The sequence below is a fragment of the Vicia villosa genome, linkage group LG3 (genome assembly GCF_029867415.1).
Source record: "Vicia villosa cultivar HV-30 ecotype Madison, WI linkage group LG3, Vvil1.0, whole genome shotgun sequence".
In the NCBI taxonomy this organism is placed as follows: domain Eukaryota; kingdom Viridiplantae; phylum Streptophyta; class Magnoliopsida; order Fabales; family Fabaceae; genus Vicia; species Vicia villosa.
The window spans coordinates 138,565,046-138,585,355 of NC_081182.1; the positions used below are offsets into that span (position 1 = coordinate 138,565,046).

The 20,310-nt window shown below is 34.9% G+C and overlaps 1 protein-coding gene across 2 annotated transcripts; it reads left to right on the top strand.

Moving 5' to 3' along the window:
• The first annotated feature begins 10,606 nt into the window (after positions 1-10,606).
• On the top strand, positions 10,607-13,417 carry LOC131656727 (receptor-like protein EIX2). 2 transcript variants are annotated; one of them, XM_058926358.1, is made up of 3 exons: positions 10,607-12,319; positions 12,461-13,135; positions 13,309-13,417. In XM_058926358.1, the coding sequence occupies exons 1-2, from the start codon at positions 10,717-10,719 to the stop codon at positions 13,117-13,119; spliced, it is 2,262 nt and encodes a 753-aa protein (XP_058782341.1). In that variant the 5' UTR covers positions 10,607-10,716; the 3' UTR covers positions 13,120-13,135; positions 13,309-13,417. The 2 variants fall into 2 exon arrangements, with proteins under 2 accessions (XP_058782341.1, XP_058782340.1); XM_058926357.1 differs by having other exon boundaries at positions 10,607-13,135.
• Positions 13,418-20,310: the final 6,893 nt, after the last annotated feature.

The following is a 20,310-nucleotide window of genomic DNA, read 5'->3' on the forward strand; positions in this document are numbered from 1 at the left end:
ACATGTTGTGCTTTGGCTTGGGCTTCAAAACGTCTCTGCCAGTACATGTTCAACAATCCTACTTGGTTAATCTCCAAAATGGATCCGATCAAGTATGTCTTTGAAAAGCCAGCATTAACAAGAAGGATTGCCCGATGGCAAATGCTGTTATCCGAATATGACATTGAATACCGTGCTCAAAAGGCAGTCAAAGGAAGCATTCTCGCCGATCATTTGGCGCATCAACCAATTAATGAATATCAATCTCTCAAGTTTGACTTTCCTGACGAATATGTCATGTACTTAAAGATGAAAGATTGTGACGAACCGTTACCTGAAGAAGGTCCTGATCCTGGATCAAGATGGGGCCTAATTTTTGATGGAGCAGTAAACGCTTTTGGCAATGGAATTGGGGCAATCATCATCACTCCCAAGGGTACTCATATCCCGTTCTCCGCCAGATTACTATTTGATTGTACCAACAACATCGCAGAATATGAAGCTTGTATCATGGGTCTCGAAGAAGCCATTGACTTAAGGATCAAGATCCTCGACATATATGGAGATTCAGCCCTCGTGATCAACCAAATCAAAGACAAGTGGGAAACTTACCACCCTGGTTTGATTCCTTACAGAGATTATGCAAGACGTCTGTTGACTTTCTTCAACAAGGTTGAATTGCATCATATACCTCGAGATCAGAATCGAATGGCAGACGCCTTGGCTAATCTATCTTCCATGTTCAAAGTCAATCATTGGAACGATATGCCTAAAGTCAGAATCATGCGCCTTGAAAGGCCCGCCTATGTGTTTGCAACTGAAGCAGTCATTGATGATAAACCGTGGTTCCACGACATCAAACGCTTCCTTCAAACTCAAGAGTACCCGCTTGGGGCATCAAACAAAGATAAGAAAACTCTAAGGAGGCTTTCTGGCAGTTTCTTCTGAACGGAGATGTGCTATACAAAAGAAACTTCGACATGGTTTTGCTCAGATGCGTGGATAGACACGAAGCAGACATGTTAATGCATGAAGTGCATGAAGGGTCCTTTGGAACTCATTCAAATGGGCATGCAATGTCCAAGAAAATGTTAAGAGCTGGATACTATTGGTTGACAATGGAATCTGACTGTTATAAACACGTGAAGAGATGTCACAAGTGCCAGATCTACGCAGATAAGATCCATGTGCCACCGACTCTACTCAACGTTCTCTCATCTCCATGGCCTTTCTCCATGTGGGGTATCGACATGATTGGAATGATCGAACCAAAAGCTTCAAACGGTCATCGTTTCATCTTAGTGGCTATTGATTACTTCACCAAATGGGTCGAAGCAGCATCTTACGCCAATGTTACAAGACAAGTGGTTGTGAGGTTTATCAAGAATAACATCATTTGCCGATATGGTGTTCCCAGCAAGATCATTATTGACAATGGTTCGAACTTGAATAACAAAATGATGAAAGAACTGTGTGAGGAATTCAAGATTGAGCATCATAACTCTTCTCCTTACAGACCAAAAATGAACGGCGCCGTTGAAGCTGCCAACAAGAACATTAAGAAGATTGTCCAGAAAATGGTCGTCACTTACAAAGACTGGCATGAAATGCTGCCATTTGCTTTACATGGGTACCGTACTTCAGTGCGTACTTCAACAGGGGCAACCCCTTTCTCTCTAGTATACGGCATGGAAGCTGTGCTCCCCGTAGAAGTTGAAATCCCATCAATGAGGGTCCTCATGGAGACTAAGTTATCAGAGGCTGAATGGTGCCAAAGTAGATACGATCAGTTGAACTTAATCGAAGAAAAACGTATGACTGCTCTATGCCATGGACAGTTATACCAAGCAAGGATGAAACAAGCCTTCAACAAAAAGGTTCGACCTCGTGAATTTCAAGAAGGCGATCTCGTGCTTAAAAAGATCTTGTCTTTTCAACCAGATTCTAGGGGCAAATGGTCTCCTAATTACGAAGGCCCGTATGTTGTCAAAAGAACATTTTTTGGCGGCGCCATGACTCTTGCAACCATGGATGGTGATGAACTCCTACATCCTGTGAATGCTGATGCAGTCAAGAAATACTTTGTCTAAAAAAGAACAAAAGAACAGCTCGGTAAGTCGAAAACCCGCAAAGGGCGACTTAGGCAAAAATGAGCGTCTCGGTGGACTGAAAACCTGAAAGGGCGGTCCAGGCAAAAATTAGAGACAATAAACAGAAAAAATTCATCCTGGTAGATTGAAAACCTGAAAGGGCAGTCTAGGCAAAAATTAGGGATTTATGACAAAGTAACTGCATCAGTCTGTACTTCGTCACCTGAGGAGTCTTTTTTTCATCAAAGGATCTTCAATCAAATCATCGCCAATCTGAAGCGACAGGCACAGTTGGAACTCAAAGTTGTTAGGGGAAATAGTGGTTATTGCTTTCAATGTAGCCTTTTCCGCATAATTACCATTTTCAACTTTTGTAAATACTCCGTGGAATCACGCCTTTAGCTGATTACCATCCTATTAAATAAATTTGAGCCTTGTGCCCATTTGTTTGCAATTCTTGATCTTTTCTAGCTTGCAAAATGACGCTTTAATTGTGTTATTCGTTTTTGAAAGAAAAGAAAAAAAGTTTTAAATGAATTTACTTTCCTTTTTCAAAATAAAAGCGAAACTTTCCTTTGAGTTGTGAACAACAGAAGGAACATCAACAGCTATCTCCATAGGATGAATCAAAGATTATGATAGGAAAAACTCTTCTATCCCCAGTGAAGAAGGTCTTTTATCCCCAGTGACGAAGATTTTCCATCTCCAGTGAAGAGGTTCTTCCATCTCAATAAGAAAAGATGCTTATCATCCCCAGAGAAGATTAAAGCACGCAACACCATTCATCACCTGTGTTATCTACACCGTGTTGAAGAACATTTGCCAAGTATCTGGTTGTATTGCGACGTCGGTCCCTCTCCAGTATACTTCTTTGTCTGTCAGTATTGTTAGCATGCATGCGACATTCATGACATTCATCATTCATACATATTAGCATCATTTATGCATCATTGCATTTTTCAAATGTCTGCCTAAAATCACTTGTTCAGGATATATCTATCCCAAAAAAAAAAAAGAGAAAAGAAAAAAAGAAAAAGAAAAAAGAAACAGGTACGGGCGTGTCATCTCTCCAGTAGGTTGTCACCCATAAGCAGAAAGAACATCTTCTTTCTCCAGTTCCCCACTGAGATCATTCCTCGTGGAAGAAGGTTGCTTTAGTTTTCTCCTCTCAAAACGAAGGAGAAAATCCCCAGTCGAGTTCATTCCTCATTGGGTACAAAGTCTTGTTTGACTGCTTCTTTCCAATTCATTCATGGATAGAACCTTGTCTTTACCAGAGATTCAAATTCCAGTTCCCCAAATAGAGTCGTGAAAAACAGACAGTAAGCAATAACCTCATCATCCGAGCAGCTTATGTCTCTTTCAAAAGACTTTTTCTCTCTAGGAAATCAATCATGAAGACCATTTGACAATCAGGGCCTTATTACTGTTCACAAGGCTGAATAACCAGTAATTTCCCTAGCAAAGTCTCCAGAATCATTTTATCACTCGGCTGATAATTGATCATGTCTTCAGAACCACTATCACGAGGCTGGTAGTCGGTAACCTTTTTGTTCTGGTTATATTATTAAACATGTCTATCACCATGCTGATAGTCGGTAATATTAACCGAACCTTTGAAACTCTTTTTACCATGTCAAGTCTATCACCATGCTGATAGTCGGTAATATAGTTTCATACCTTTCACCTTCGCATTATTAAACAAGTCTATCCCCATGCTGATAGTCGATAATGTCGATAGGTAAGCTTTTCTTACAAAGCTATCATCCCCCGGCGAAGCATACACTTGCTTTCCCGAAAAGGAAAAAACGAATCCTCTTCCTAAAACGGATTGAGATATCCTTCCCGATCTCTTTTCCCCAGCGGAGTCAGTTCTTGATATCCCCTCGGTAAAGATATCCTTGCATCATTCGCAATTTTGGTATCTTAGGTCCAAAATTCGCGTCTTCTGATATTTAAGTCTCTTCCACCCTATCAAGATGAAGATTTTCAATCTTCATATCTAAGGTTGAAGAAACTTAAATAGGGGCATCTGTCATACTTAGGGTAGATTGAGATCTTTTTCCCCTTCCTACTAATTTAGGACAAATTAAAATTTCGTGTGGCTAGGAAACACTCCCCCCAAGGAAGGCTGCCTTTTCTTCTAAATTTCGCGTAAAGAATTGTGCGTGTCATTTCCGAATCAAAAGAAAGAAAAAACCATAACAGAAAAGATGTTAATTCCCAAAAGGCGTTATCGTCCCTCGCTCCTTTTTTTTCCGACCATCTCATAATCCATGAAGAAGAAACAGAATTTGCAACTGACTGTGAAGAGAGTGTAACAGAAAGTTGTTAATGTGAAACTGTAAATTCTTCATTAGTTGTAAATAGTTTACATGAGATGAATATATACAAGTAGTATAACCTTATCTCTATTGTGTGATAGCTAAGCTAACTGCCAAAATTGACGTGGCACAAAAGGATTGGCTAATGTTATAAAACTATGTCTAGTATAAGTGTCATACCCCAATTCTTGACCTAAGATACCACCTCATATCATTGCATATACATCATTTGCATCTCTAACAAATTGCATAGTTTGTGTTTGCTACTTGTGACTCAGCAGGGTTTAATCAAGAAATCACTCATCAGTACAAGTAACAATCAATTAGGGTTTTGCCCTCCCTTCATCTCAAAAGAATTATCTTCATCAACAGTCAACCTTTGGTCCTCAAAGATTCATTTCAACAAGCTCAGGGACTTTGAATCAACCAGATTAGGGTTTTGACTGAAGACAGTATACTCCTGACTTTTGCTTAGGATTTGACCTAATGACTTGGGACATGACCTCAAGATCCCAATTACATCATTTTGGCCTAATCTAATCGCTCAAGACATCTCCTACACAAGTATTGATCAACAGTGAAATTTCAAATCATCAGATTAGGGTTTTGAACTATCAGGGACTGAAATCAGGGATCACATTTGGGAAACCCTAAAAATCCCCAGGAAGTCAATCAAAGGTTTCAATCATCCTCAAATAATCCCTATGACAACATCTAATGGGAATTGCATCTCAATTCAAGATCCACAGTCATCAATCTCATCAGGTCGACAATTAGGGTTTTTTGACCTAATTCACTGAACAACTGACTTTTTAATCAGAACATGGTGCCATAACTTAAACCATGGCTCAAGGTCCTCCAATAACTCAATATGATCCATTCATACCATTCATTTGGCGAGGATAGCTTGGTTCATTTAAAATCTCCAGAAACGCGATTCGTCTGAAAAAGTTAACTATACAAGATCACCATTGACTTTTGGGGAATTTTGGTCAACCTTGACTTTTGAAGTTTTGAATCATCAATATATGATATATGAAGTCATTTGATCAAGAAAAATCAAGAAAATCAATCAAGAATCAAAAAGTCAAAAGTTTGACTTTCATACTTAGAAAAATTTCTGTGTTTTTCAATGATTTTTTCCAAACTTTGGAAGGGAATTTCTCAAAATTTCACCTACAAACTGAAAAAAACTTCCAACATGAAAGTTGTAGATTTTGATCCAATGAACAACTTTGTCACATATAATTTTTTTCCAAAAGATCAACCATTTAAGAGATATGGAGCTTTAAAGTTAGTATCTTTTGAAAATTTCACTTAAAACCTCATTTCCTTCAAAGTTCATGGATCTTTTTCACCCATTTCCTTAAAGGTCTTGAAGAAACTTTCAACTAGGGTTTTGAAGTGTGTAATATGAGCTTTCCAAAATGTCCAAGAGCATGAAAAAATATGGAGTGTAGCCATGGTTTTGAATTTTGTCATTAGAGGTCATTATGCATGAAATTTCAAGCCATTTTCACTAAGTTTCAATACTACATGATCTATAATCCAAGTGATGACACACCAATGCAATAATTGGAAGATATTTTTCTTGTTTGAGATCAGAATGGAAGAGGATAAGAAGCTTGAGATTTAACCATGGTTTAGTCACTTTTAACCATTTGCATTTAATGTGAAAGATTCCATTTTATCTCTTAAGCCAAATCATCATTCTTTGATCAACTTGCCAAGCCCTTCAATTCAGAACTCATTGCCTATAAATAGAAGGCCTCACTTCATTGGAAAGCACACCAAAACTTGTCCAAGGACTTGTTCTCTCATTCTTCCATTTTTTTCAAAGTTCTTAAGTTTTCAAAAGAGGTTAGAATCTCAAATTGCAAATCTTTCAAGTTCTAACCAAAGGTGTCATTCAAACATCTTCTAAACATCATTTAGAAGTTGTTCATCACTTTAAACCACCATAAGATCAAGCCAAAATCAGTTTGCTCACAAAAAATCCATACTTGCAAAGTTTGAGCCAAAACTTCCAAACTTGAAATTTATCCGAGCTTGTCCAAATCTACCACTTCAAACACTTCCCATACATCAACTAGAAGTGATCCAAGCACCTGGAACGCTTCTGGATGTAGAGAAACACCATGGCCGTTTTTAGTTTGGAGCCAAAACAGGTGGAGGTCCGTAGAATGATTCAGAAAGTTTCAAGCAAGTTTAAGAACATCAACATGATCCTTGAACATCACTGAAGCGATCCCAATCATTTCCAAGCTTTGAAGCTTCCTGAATCATGCCCAGTAACTCACGGTTTGCTCAAAACTTATTCGGTTCGATTATGATCAATCATGCTTTTTAAATAACTTTTGAATATATATTATTGTTTATCGTGATGTTCTTAACGTTTCTGGATGCTTAATTGCCATTTGGTTACATATTTCACGAGTTGCCATTTTAGGGTTGCGAAGCTTCAAAAAATGGGGATCTGTGATAGGGGCCAAATTAGGTGACAACAAGGGCATATTCGAGCTCAGGGCATGTCACTTGATTGATCTGGGTTACTGTTTTGTTTGTTCATCTTGTTTCATGCAGGTTTGAAATCGGAGATGATTAGCTACAAAATAGCTGGGAAGAATCCGTAGCTAATTTGTAGCTAAAACTTTCACAGGTTTGCAAGGAAGAAGACGAGGACGTGGCGTCCTCTGGTTGGTCAATTTGCGCGCGTGCGTTTTTTTAAAATTTCAGACTAGTCATATGCCTTGTTGACCACGCTTTTACCATGCTCCTTGCTTCAGCAGCCGTCTGATCAATCTTGATCATCATCCAACAGGCCTCAGCACGCAGGCTCATCATAGACCCTTGGGGGTCTGCCACACAGGATCATATATATTAATATTTTCTTAACTAATTTAATTTTCTTTGCAAAATTAATCAAAAATAGTTTTAAAAATCACAAAAATATTTTAATTTCACTTTTAGGTTGATAAAATATATAATTATTTTTTGACATGAAAATATTTTATTTTTATTCATAATTAATTTATTTTGTTAATTAATTAGTAATTGTGTGATTATTTACTATTAATTAATATCAACCAATCAAAAAACTCTAAAAAATATTTTCTTTTTATGTTTAGGTTTATATTTGTATAATATAAATTTTAGACATAACAAGAATTATTTTTTATTGTTAAGTTTAATTATTTGTATAATTATTTGTTTAATTAGCATTATTAATTAACTTAACTTCATTCAAAAAATCACAAAAAAATATCTTCTCTTAGATTATTTTCTTTTGAATTTGATATTGTCATATAATCTTTGTGTAAGTTTCATTTTGATTACCATGGCCCATTGCTTGAATATTCTCAATTCATCCAAGGCTTCGAGCATATCACTTGAGGATCGAGAAGGTCACCCAGGTCATAATCTTGGCCCGTGGCATTTCAAACTCAGAAATCCAATTTTCTCATTCTTCGAGGTAAGCCTAAAACTCAATCAACTGTTTTCACAACAGTAATCAATTCACTTTCATATCATGCAACTCATTTTCAAAATGGGCCTCTCGAATATTAGAGAGTATAAGTCCCTTTCCTTTTCTTTGTACAGTTTTTTCTTTGTACAGAAAACTTTTTCAAAACAAAACTTTCAAAGATTTTCAAACGACGAAACCTCGCGCTGTTAATAAAACAATCAACCATGTTTTATAAAATAAAACATGGGCCTCCACATAGGTATAAGTCCCATTCCTGTACATGAAATTAGGTATTTCATTGTACAAACACCTTTTTGTACATATCTCGATCATTTTGTTTTTTAACTTTGAACAACAAATCAAAAATGAAGGTTTTCTTTAAATCTTCCCAAAAATATACCATGGGCCTCCATGTAGGTATAAGTCCCGAGCCCTTTTGTAAATACCTGTTTACATAGCTTTGAATAAACTCAAGTGGGCCTCTCCCCGAGTATAAGTCCCGAGCCCCCGTGTGTACAAACGGATCATCCTTACAGGTATATTTCCTTCATAAACTCCATTGTATACACACACCTTGTCATATATATGTGCTTGTTCATATTTGTTCATGTACTTGTTCATATTTGCTCGTACTTGTTCATATTTGTGATTGTGTTATATACTTGTTCAACTTAGTACAACACTAGGTTCCCCATAGCCTCCTATTGGGCTTCGTGCAAAGAATCTCCCTAGTTTAGGTTAGGACATAGAGTATGGTTTCCCGGTGAAATCGCTCTAAGAGCTCAAACCAACTATACCATGCCTCCCCTTGGGCTTTGTACAAACGAGTGTCCCTCCCATAGCCTCCTCTTGGGCTTACTATGCAAGGACCCTCGATAGTCCCTCCCATAGCCTCCTCTTGGGCTTACAATGCAAGGACCCTCGGATAGCCTCCTCTTGGGCCTCGTACAAGGACCCACGGGCTTCTTATAAGCATCCCCAATATCCAAATCAAATACCCTAGGAGATTAGACATTTATCATCTCTATGATAGGAGTATCTCTTCTATATCATCACGAACAATCAATCAATCAATCAATCAATCAAACCTTTTTTGCCACAAGGCTGGCTAATCAATCAAACCTTTTTGCCACCATACTGGCTGATTAATCAAAGTTTTTGTCACAAGGCTGACTTCATTGAAACTTTTGCCACAAGGCTGGCTGATTAATCAAAACTTTTTGTCACAAGGCTGACTTCATTGAAAGTTTTTGCCACAAGGCTGGCTAAAAAGCATCTTTATCATTCTAAGCACCATAAGTGGCATGGCCCAGGGCTTATAATGAAAAGATTTTCAAACAAAAATCAAACAGATGTATGTGATGATATAGATTAGATACATCGAACATTTAGATGACATTTGTCTCTTATCCTTTGCTTCCACTAGCATAAGTGGGAACTACGATTGCTCTGACATTCTCAACATCCCTTTGAGAATACGTAGGCACAAGGTCGTATCCTTGGCGAGCAAAACTTCTCCCTCAAACCATTCAAACCTTAGCACCCGTAGACCCGAGCTACAGATGCTCTGATTCCCTCTAAGGGATATGTATGCAGAGGATTGCGATGATCTTTGCGAGCATAATCAAACAAACACCTTAGGTCCCACCTATTTCAACAGAACCTCTCAATAACATGGAATGAAAAACATAACAAAGAAACCTATAGAGTACTATAGATACGTTGGGTGCTAATACCTTCCCTTCGTATAACCAAACCTCTTACCCAAAGATCTCTCCCTCCACTTTTAGGTTATTGCAGCTTTTTTCCTTTTCCTACTTTGGAAACAATAAAAAGTTTGGTCGGAACAAAAGAAAAATCATTTTTTTGAGCACTCGAGCCCAAAGAAGACATCAGGTGTCTCATCCCGAAAAAAGATAACGATTTTACCCCGCGACAATAAGGAAAATGAATAGAAAGAATATAGAAAGAATATAGTAAAATACTCTATATACTAACACTAACACGATGTATAACCACTTTAGATTTAGATTTAAGACATGTTTGGTGTCGATTAAGATTTCTACAACGGTTAATATATAGTTTTAATATGTATTTTTGAATGGGGTAATTATTATCTTACAAGTGTTTTATAGATATCAGTTAATTTAAAATCACATTTTTTAATATGATATCAAAGTCAAATTTAAATTTTGGTAGACCATATGCTATCAGGTTATCGCTATTAGACACCTCATCATTTATTTTCAAACTTCATATGTTCAACCTTAAACGTTACAGAATGTGTTAAAAATCCTATATCGAATAATATATAACCTAAACAATAATAAATGTCATTTCTATAAAATTTTACTTATGTCTACGTAGTAGTATTTATTTATTTTTTTGTTTGTGACGGTTCTAATGGTGCTTGCAGTATCTTAGTTCATAATGTTACAATGGTAAAATTAATATGTGCTGCAATAACGAAACTTAAAAGCAAAATGAAATTCAGTCAAATGTTAGAATTATATTCTAATATGAGCATTTCACGTGTAGTTACGCTCAAAACTTCTATCAAACTTCAAATTGTATTACTTAGAAAATTTTAAATGAAATTTTGTTTTGCCAAATCTATGCTATCATCATAGTCTAATTTAAGAATTTCAATAATTTCGTGTCTTCCCTACTTTGTTAAATTTCAATTTTATTTATGCTGTCCACATACATTTATCACAGATTTCAAAATTATAAGTTTTCCTCTACTTTTTCCAAGCTTTCCCATTAGCCATCATCTTATATAATAACACTTGCATCTTTCAACAAATCATACTCTCATTTCAATTAAATCTTGTTCTGTAATCCAAACAATCATTCAATGACCACTCTTACTACACAAATGTCACTTCTTTTGCTGCTTCTTTTATATATAACCATATTTCACAGAAGTTTGTCTATAAATGATCACAGGATGGTGTCATGCAATGAGAAAGACCGGGAGATACTTTTAACTTTCAAAAAGGGAATCATTGATCATAATGGTCGAATTTCAACATGGACAACCGAAAATGACTGTTGTTCTTGGGAAGGGATCCACTGTGACAACATTACCAGAAGAGTTACACGAGTTGAATTATCACCACCTTATTACGTTGTAGATGAGCAATCCAAATATTTAAAAGGTGAGATGAATCTTTGTATTTTAAAACTTGAGTTTCTCAGTCACATGGATTTGAACAACAATGAGTTTAATAAGATTAGTATTCCATCGAATCACCAAAACATTACACATGCATCTAAACTTTTCTTTCTTGACTTATCCATCAGTTTCAGTCATAGTCTTCACATGGATAATCTTGATTGGCTTTCTCCACTTTCTTCTTTGAAATATCTCAACCTTTCTGGAATTGATCTTCATAAGGAAACCAATTGGCTTCAAGCTGTGAAAAAAATTCCTTCACTATTAGAGTTACAGTTACAAAATTGTAACCTAAATAACCTCGTGCTCAACCCATCTGTTGAATATTTGAATTTTTCTTCACTTATAATTCTTGATCTTTCTTACAACAACATCACCTTTCATTTACCTAATTCATTTTTTAATCTCACCAAAGACATCACCTATCTTGATCTTAGTCACAACCATATACCAGGTGAGATACCTTCAAGCTTGCTAAACCTTCGAAATTTAAGACACCTTAATCTTGCTTATAACCAACTTAGAGGATCAATTCCAAATGAAATAGGCCAATTAGCACATATTGAAACACTTGATCTTTCCAGGAACATGTTAAGTGGTTTCATTCCTTCAACTCTTGGAAACCTCTCCTTATATTCCTTATCTATTGGCTATAATAATTTCTCTGGTGAAATATCAAAAACAACTTTCTCCAAACTCAATAGTTTAGATTCACTAGACTTGAGTAGTTCAAATGTTGTATTTGAATTTGATTTTGATTGGGTTCCTCCTTTTCAACTTAGTAAGCTTTCTTTGAGTAACTCAAATCTAGGCCCAAATTTTCCATCATGGATATATACACAGAACTCATTGGAGATTCTTGATTTATCCAGCACTGGAATTTCATTAGTAGATAAGAATAAGTTTGCGAGGTTTATAGAAAGAATAAACCATACTCTTGATTTGTCAAACAATTCGATGATGGGAGATTTATCAAACCTAACACTAATGGGTTATGACTTAGAATTGAGTCATAATAATTTCACAGGAGGACTCCCTAACATCGCAAGGGCCTATTTCGTTGATTTTTCTTACAACTCCTTTTCAGGACCAATTCCACATAGTTGGAAGAAGTTAAGGGATTTATTGTACATTAACTTGTGGTGCAATAAGTTGTCAGGTGAAGTCCTAGTGCACCTCTCTCAACTGACACAATTGCTAGTCATGAATTTGGGAGAAAATGGATTTTCTGGATTCATACCAATCAACATGTCACAAGAATTAGAAGTGGTCATATTGAGAGGTAATCAATTTGAAGGGAACATCCCAACACAATTATTCAATCTCCCATCTTTATTTCATTTGGACTTAGCACATAACAAGCTTTCAGGATCTATTCCAGACTGCAGTTATAACTTAACTCATATGATTACTAATCATTTAGGTTCATGGATTAGTCCTACAATTGATTTGTTTCAAAAAGGTCACGATTATGTGTATCAAGTCCAACCTGATAGGCGAACTATTGACCTATCAGTCAATAGCTTTTCAGGAAAAGTACCAATGGAATTATTTCGTCTTGTTCAAGTTCAAACATTAAATTTGTCTCACAATAATTTTATGGGAACAATACCAAAGACAATTGGAGGAATGAAAAATCTTGAATCTCTAGATCTCTCTAATAATATGTTTTATGGTGAAATTCCCGAAAGCATGAGTGTCTTGAACTTTTTAGATTACTTGAATCTATCTTACAACAATTTTAATGGAAAAATCCCAACTGGAACACAACTTCAAAGTTTTGATGCATCTAGCTACTTTGGAAATCCAAACTTGTGCGGAGCTCCTCTAAATAATTGTTCCACAGAAGAAGAAAATCCAAAAAATGTAACACCAACACGAAGGAATGAAGATGAGGACTCTATAAGAGAATCATTATATCTAGGCATGGGAGTTGGATTTGCAGTAGGTTTCTGGGGGATATGTGGTTCTTTGTTTCTTCTCAGAAAATGGAGGCACGCATATTATCGGTTTGTTGATGGAGTTGGGGACAAGATCTATGTAACTTTCATGGTAATGATGAATAGTTTCAAGAGAAATTAAACTTCGGTTAACTAAGGTTAGTAAAATTGACTTCTAAAATTTATTGATCAAAATTATTTATATAATATAATGTTTTTTATTTAAAATTAATCTATGACATGTTTCACTGAACAACTATTGATTATTTTGCTTTATTTTCGAGTTATATGCCTGACTTATATTCATTGTATTTGCTTCATATTTTACCAGGTGACTTTGTATGTGGAAGATCTTGTATTCTTATGCAAATTGTGGAAATAATCTTTCATCTGTTGTAATACATTATAGTTTTTTAGTAGTCAGGAAGTGTTGCATTTATGTTGTTGTTGAGACACTGTTACACATATTATGTGCTTGTCATCAGGGACTTTAAAATGTGAAAGTGCTATCAAATTTGATTTGTGGTACAAAATATAAAACTTATTATATTGTCACATCTAAAATAAATTGATTCTGACTTACCAACATTTTTGGATAGTTTGTCAAAGATTTTATCCACTAATTTACAATGAAGGTATGCGTAAAATCATATAATTGAAGTTGATAAATCATAAATGATTGATGAACACTATTTATACACCCTTATATATAATACATTTTATTATTCTGATATATAAGCCACACAAAAGGATATATTGCATGGTGTTAATCAAGTAAATTAAATTGAAAAGTATATATATATATATATATATATATATATATATATATATATATATATATATATATATATATATATATATATATATATATATATATATATATATATATATATATATATATATATATATATATATATATATATATATATAGGGCCGGCCCTATGCATGTGCAGGAGGTGTTACAGCACAGGCCCTAAATTTTGGGAGGCTCCAAAATTTTAAAAGATTCAAATTTTTTCATAAATATTAGTCGAAATAAATAAAATGTTATAATAAAAATCTAATAAATCAAAAAATGCTATAATAAAAACTTAATACACAAATTGAGATAGAATCAAAATTCAAAATAATTATCATTAAGTGTATTATTGATTAATACATAAATGTAAAATGTTTGCAACTAAACCGCTGTTTTCATGTAGTGGTTTACAATAAAAGAAAAATGTTCCACTTGCCGCTCCACAATATATTCCTCATCAACTCTGTATTGTTGTAACCCAATAGTCTTTGGTCAATTTCATCCATATTTGAATCTCATATGCCTTTAGTATCCTTAAACACGTCAATCTCAATATAAGCTTCAAACTGACTTACTAGCAATAGTAGAAGAAGGGGGTGTCACGCCAAACTTACTGGGTCGCGTGTAGGGGTGTTCAAAACCAAACCAACCCAATAGAAAACCGCAAACCAAACCAAACCGAAACCGCAAAAAACTGCATTTGGTTCGGATTAGTTTGGGTCATCTTTTAACAAAACCGCACGGTTCGGTTCGGTTCGGTTTGCGGTTTGTATTTTATAAACCGAATCAAACTGAATCAAACCGCATTATGTTACAACCTAACTTTTACTTAACTCACATTCAACCCAAACTTAAATCTATTATACCTTAACCTTATGATTACGAACAATTTTCTCATCGTTAGATATATAATTTAAGTTTCGATCTTCTCAAATCTCTAATAACATTATCGCACATTCTTTGCCACATACATCTTCCCTCTTCTTCTATAATTTCTACTCACTTATATTCTTTCTTTTCCACCTTCTCATTTTTATGTATATGTTCCGTATTTCTATTTTATTCATATATTGATAATTTAGGATCTTTTTGTTTACCATATTAAGAATACTTCTTGTTTTCTCCTCACTATATCATAGAATGTCCTTCAATTCTTAACATTTAAATCATAATTCTTCAAACCAACATGTGTTATTTCTGTTACCATTTCTTTGAGAGATGTGTTGTCATCATCGAAAAAGAAGATGTCGAACCTTGTTTCATAGGTTATTGATCTAAGAAGATCCATTGAAGACGTATATGCTTTTGATAATGAGAACTAACTTTTATGATGTGAGAGGATTGATAAAGAATTAACATTTTCCATTCTTTTTCTCTTTGTGATACATTTTAGTTTTTTACCACTATAATAAATTGCTAATATTCTTGCTAAACATGTCGTTAGAATTGCTCATTTTATTTCCACTATAGTTGGAAATAAGAGTTTTTTTTCCTGTTCGACCATAAATCAAATCAGATTGTATCTTCACTTAATATAAAGGTGGAAGAAATAAAATTTATTCATAAAACCCATAACATAAACAACATTGTCCATAATTACTATAAGTTGTACAAAAGTTAAGGACAAACAAACTCATAACATGAGGGGGACAACAAGCCCCAAGATTAGTTGACAACACAAATGCAATTAGTTTTTTGAATTAACAACACTACAACAAGTTGAAGAAGAGTTCAACATCTACTATCATACAATCACATATGATCTCATCTCATAAGAGTGTAGGATCTGAAGTACGCATATATTCACCTGATAAAATATGGAAAAAACTTTAAAATAGATATAAGTTTTAAATAGAGATATATAATAAAACAAATACTCTCTTGTTTGATTTATAAAACATATTATATCTAAATTATAACTAAAACAAAATATTATACAGCTTGATCATTAAAATTCTCTTGAAGTATATTTCACTAATCTTTTCTGGCAGGAGCTCAATTTCTATGGAAGTTATTTAACTTTACCATCAAACTTACATAGAGCTTGTCACCCAATCCATCAACAAACTGAAAGTACGCTTGCTTCCATTTTCTAATCAGAAACAAAGAACCACAAATTCCCCAGAAACCTACTACAAATCCAACTCGCATACCAAGATATAATGATTCTTTTATAGAGTCATCATCCTCATTTTCTCTAGATGGTGTTGCAGTTTTAGGACTTTCTTCTTCTGTGGTACAATGGTTTAGAGGAGCTTCGCATAAGTTTGGATTTCCAATGTAGCTCTATGCATTAAAACTTTGAATTTGAGTTCCTATTGGAATTTTTACTTTTATATTGTTGTTGGATAGATTCAAATACTCTAAAAAGTTCAAGAGAATCATGCTTTAGGAATTTCACCATAAAGCTTATTACTAGAGAGATCTAGAGATTCAATTTTTTCTATTCCTCCTGTAACACCCCAAATCTACCCAACGAATATAGATTGAATCAGAGTGCGGAAAAGATAATCATACAAGGGATGTCACATTTTCTTCATATAAAATTCCTTTCAACAGTCACAGTTATATAGATACATAACACTTAGGTCATAGATGAACTCACAACCAAGTGGGTCAATTAAATTAGTTCAATCATCTAAACGTCACAGTCATAATTCCTCAACGGTAACAACAATTTATCTTTAATTCAACGGGAATAACTTCAAAGATTATCATTATTTAATTCAACATATTCAGATATTCACATTATACATGATATCAACAACTTAAGCAACAACAGTTAAATAACAGCGAATAAGTAAACAACGTTCACCCCCCCGAGTGCTACGTATCAGAGCAAGACCCTTTGACTTAGCACAAAGCAACTTAACGACTTCATAAAAATACTTCAACGTCCACAACTATACTTGATTACCTGCCCATTTCCCATGGTAAGGGAAACATCAGCAGAAGGGGTGAGATATCGAACTATATAAATAGGATCATGATAAACTATATATTAGGTAGAGAATATAAATGAATCACCACTTCACACAACATCCACATAAAGCAACACAAATACCATTATCAAGGAATAGTCATAATATCTACACATAAGCGTCCTTAACAAGTCAACGTATAAGTAACATAACGCATAATCAACAGCTTCAACCAACAACTACTGACAACGACAAATTCGACTCAACTGTGCATATGCATGTGGTACCATTGGAGTAAAACTCCCAACTTAGAACATTGCCAGTAATTCTGAGGCATAAGGCAAAGACTTCAACTTAGAACGTGCCAATCCATGCCAACTTTAATGAGCACTAGCTCCAACATAGAACATTTCCAATCCATACCAACTTTATGTTATGCTATGCTATGCGACAACATACAACGACCACAACTCGACAACTCGACAACGACATAACAACAACACAACAACGGTCACATATCAAAAATCACACCGTTCAACTTTAGCCAAAGGCTCAGAACACAACTTAACAACGAGATTATCAACTTCATAGCAACATATATGCAATATTAAAATTCGCTAGGATTCGCGCCATAAGGCTACCCACAGAAACAATTTATAATCACATCATCAATCATCACAACATCAACAGTGTAATCACCATATACACATAGATATCTCGCAACAACAACACATTCAACAATCAACACAAACAACACAACATTGGTCATAAGACCTAAAATCAATGATGTCTATAAATCGAACGAATCAACTTACCCAAATGTACCTGCAAGTCAATATATTCAGCACAATTTCAATAAAACAACATAACCACATTTACCTACTAATTAAACTTAGTTATCCTGTCAATTTTCGTTAAATTTCGGACAACTAATTATAGCGCCTATTTTAGCTAATTTGACCAAACGGGATAGTTTTCAACTTTTTCAGCATCTTGCTACTAACAATTTATCACAACTATTAATTTACCATCTATTAATATTTCGTATACAAGAATTGGGTCCGTTTCTAATTTAATTATAACACTACTATTGTAACAGGGCATCTGCATTGTTCTGCTATTGTGGTTTATCAGTTAACATGATGTATCAAAATAATATTAATCTACAATGTTTATTTAATACTTGAGTGTATACAGATATTATAAGATGAAACTATCTATCTTAATCCAAAATCCCTACTGTTCCAAACAATTACACTACTACCTAATCTTTTAATATACATAGAAGGAATAAAACGAAGCAAAATAAAGGGCCCATACTGTTGTGTGCCGAGAGTCATGGTCAAGGGTGGTGCCGTGCGGCACCCCTTCCCTCACCTATCTCACTTCTTTAATTCCTCTTTCAGGTAATCAAAAGAAATCACTCTTAAATTAATATATATATATATATATATATATATATATATATATATATATATATATATTAATATATTAATTTAAGAGTGAGATACATAGCACATTCATACAATGAATTTTCTATTTTCTAAGCCTAACATACTATTCACGGTTATGTCACAGTAATGCTTCACCTTGATATAAGAGTTCCATCTACAACATATACTTTACAAATGACATAGAACTAACCACCACCTTGTTAAACAGAAAGCAACCACGTAATATAAATGCATTTGAAAAGCAACTATACAATATATCACCAAACAAGGCCCTATGCATTTGAATAAAGTCACTTTGCGTATTTAATTTCAACGACCTTAAGTCTTGATAGTGTAACACCCTTCTAAACCCCGCGGAAATTAACATTAAAATCAGAGTAAAACATGAAGAAGAGTATTACAATGCCAACAAAATAAACAATATTCATGTCATGCCATAAAGGAACGATAAACCAAAAATTATTCAGGTAGCATGTTAACACAGTGGAATATTCTTAACAACTGAATAATCAAACATCTGGAGTCGAAGACTCATAATTCAACTATAAACCATAAACAAAACAGAAGTTTATCAGCCAATTCTAAAATAACGTTCCCGGTGTTACACGACCAGAGCATGACACAGACCCAACTGACTCTAACGAACTACTTGACGAGCTAATCCTCACCAAGTACACAAGCTACTCCTCAATCTGAAAAATAACAACAGTAAGGGTGAGTTTCATTCGCATTAACAAATGTTATAGGTATATAAATAATACAACTTCATCCATACATTATTCACCCAAATCAATTATATTCAGATAATATAGCAACATTCATACCAAAATACACACAAATTATAACATTGGACAACTTCCATTCATGTTACAATTATACACAACAACCTAATGCAATGCAACTAAATGCATGTGGTACCAAACATGGGATAACCCATCTCACCGATCCACCACCATAAAGATTCGGCTACTTCTCTCACCAATTCCACACAATGGGAATTAGCTACCGATGTCCCACCACCATAAGGGATACAGCCCACAACATGATTATGAAATGCATGCATCACATACCGCATGCTAATTATCAACACCAAAAAACTGAACAATCATAATCATCAACCAATGCAATAACAATATAAACCATCACAACCAATTAAATCAAGTGTTTAATTTAAATCCGAGTCACAACTCAAACACTATTTTATTGCATATATCACTGAATTAGCCTCACTATGTTCGAAACGGCACATCAAACAGACTAACAGTTAAAAAGTTATACATCGTTAAACTTTAACAAAAATCCCAAACAGCACAGCACGCGGCGCCAACATCCACACGCGGGGCGAAGCGAGGAAAAAGTTATGCCTTCGCGGCGCCAACACCTACACGCGGCGCGAAGCGAGGAAAAAGTTACGCCTTCGCGGCGCCAACACAGGTACGCGGCGCGACCTGTGCGTATCAAAACATCCTGACATTCAGCCCACCTGTTCGCGGCGCCACCCTGTGCTCGCGGCGCGAACCGGTGATTTCAGAAACCCCAACCTGCAGAAAACAGCATTCTATACCTCCCAAATACTCTCAAATCATACCAGTACGAATTTCAGAAAAATAAACCACACATACGACATAAATTGCACGTTTACACATACTTCTAATCATGTTTAACATCATTATTCATCACCAATCATCATTCACAACCTAAATTGAATCAAAGTTCTATAAACCCCAAAACCCCAAACCCGACATATAATCCAATTTGAAATCCTAACATACAAATTCCATCGAATCATTCATACAACCCATAATAGAGGTTAATGAGAAGAATCCCGCCTTACCTTAGCCAAATTCTTGAATTGGTTCCTCTTCCTCTTTGGCTCTCCTTCACGCTCTTCAGTTCCTCTTCTCACAGCTTCTGGTTTCCACGTTCTAATTTTTCCTTCTCTTCTTGTTTTCCTTTATTTTATGAAAAACATAAAATTAGAAATGGGCTCTTACACAATTACACCCCCACTTCACTAATTCCACCGCATGGCCCAATGACTTAACATTTCATTATTTTTCCCCATAATTCAAAAAAAATGTTAATTTCCCATAATTAATTTAAAACTTGATTAAATTAATTAAATAAGAATTTTCGGGATGTTACAACTCTCCCCCACT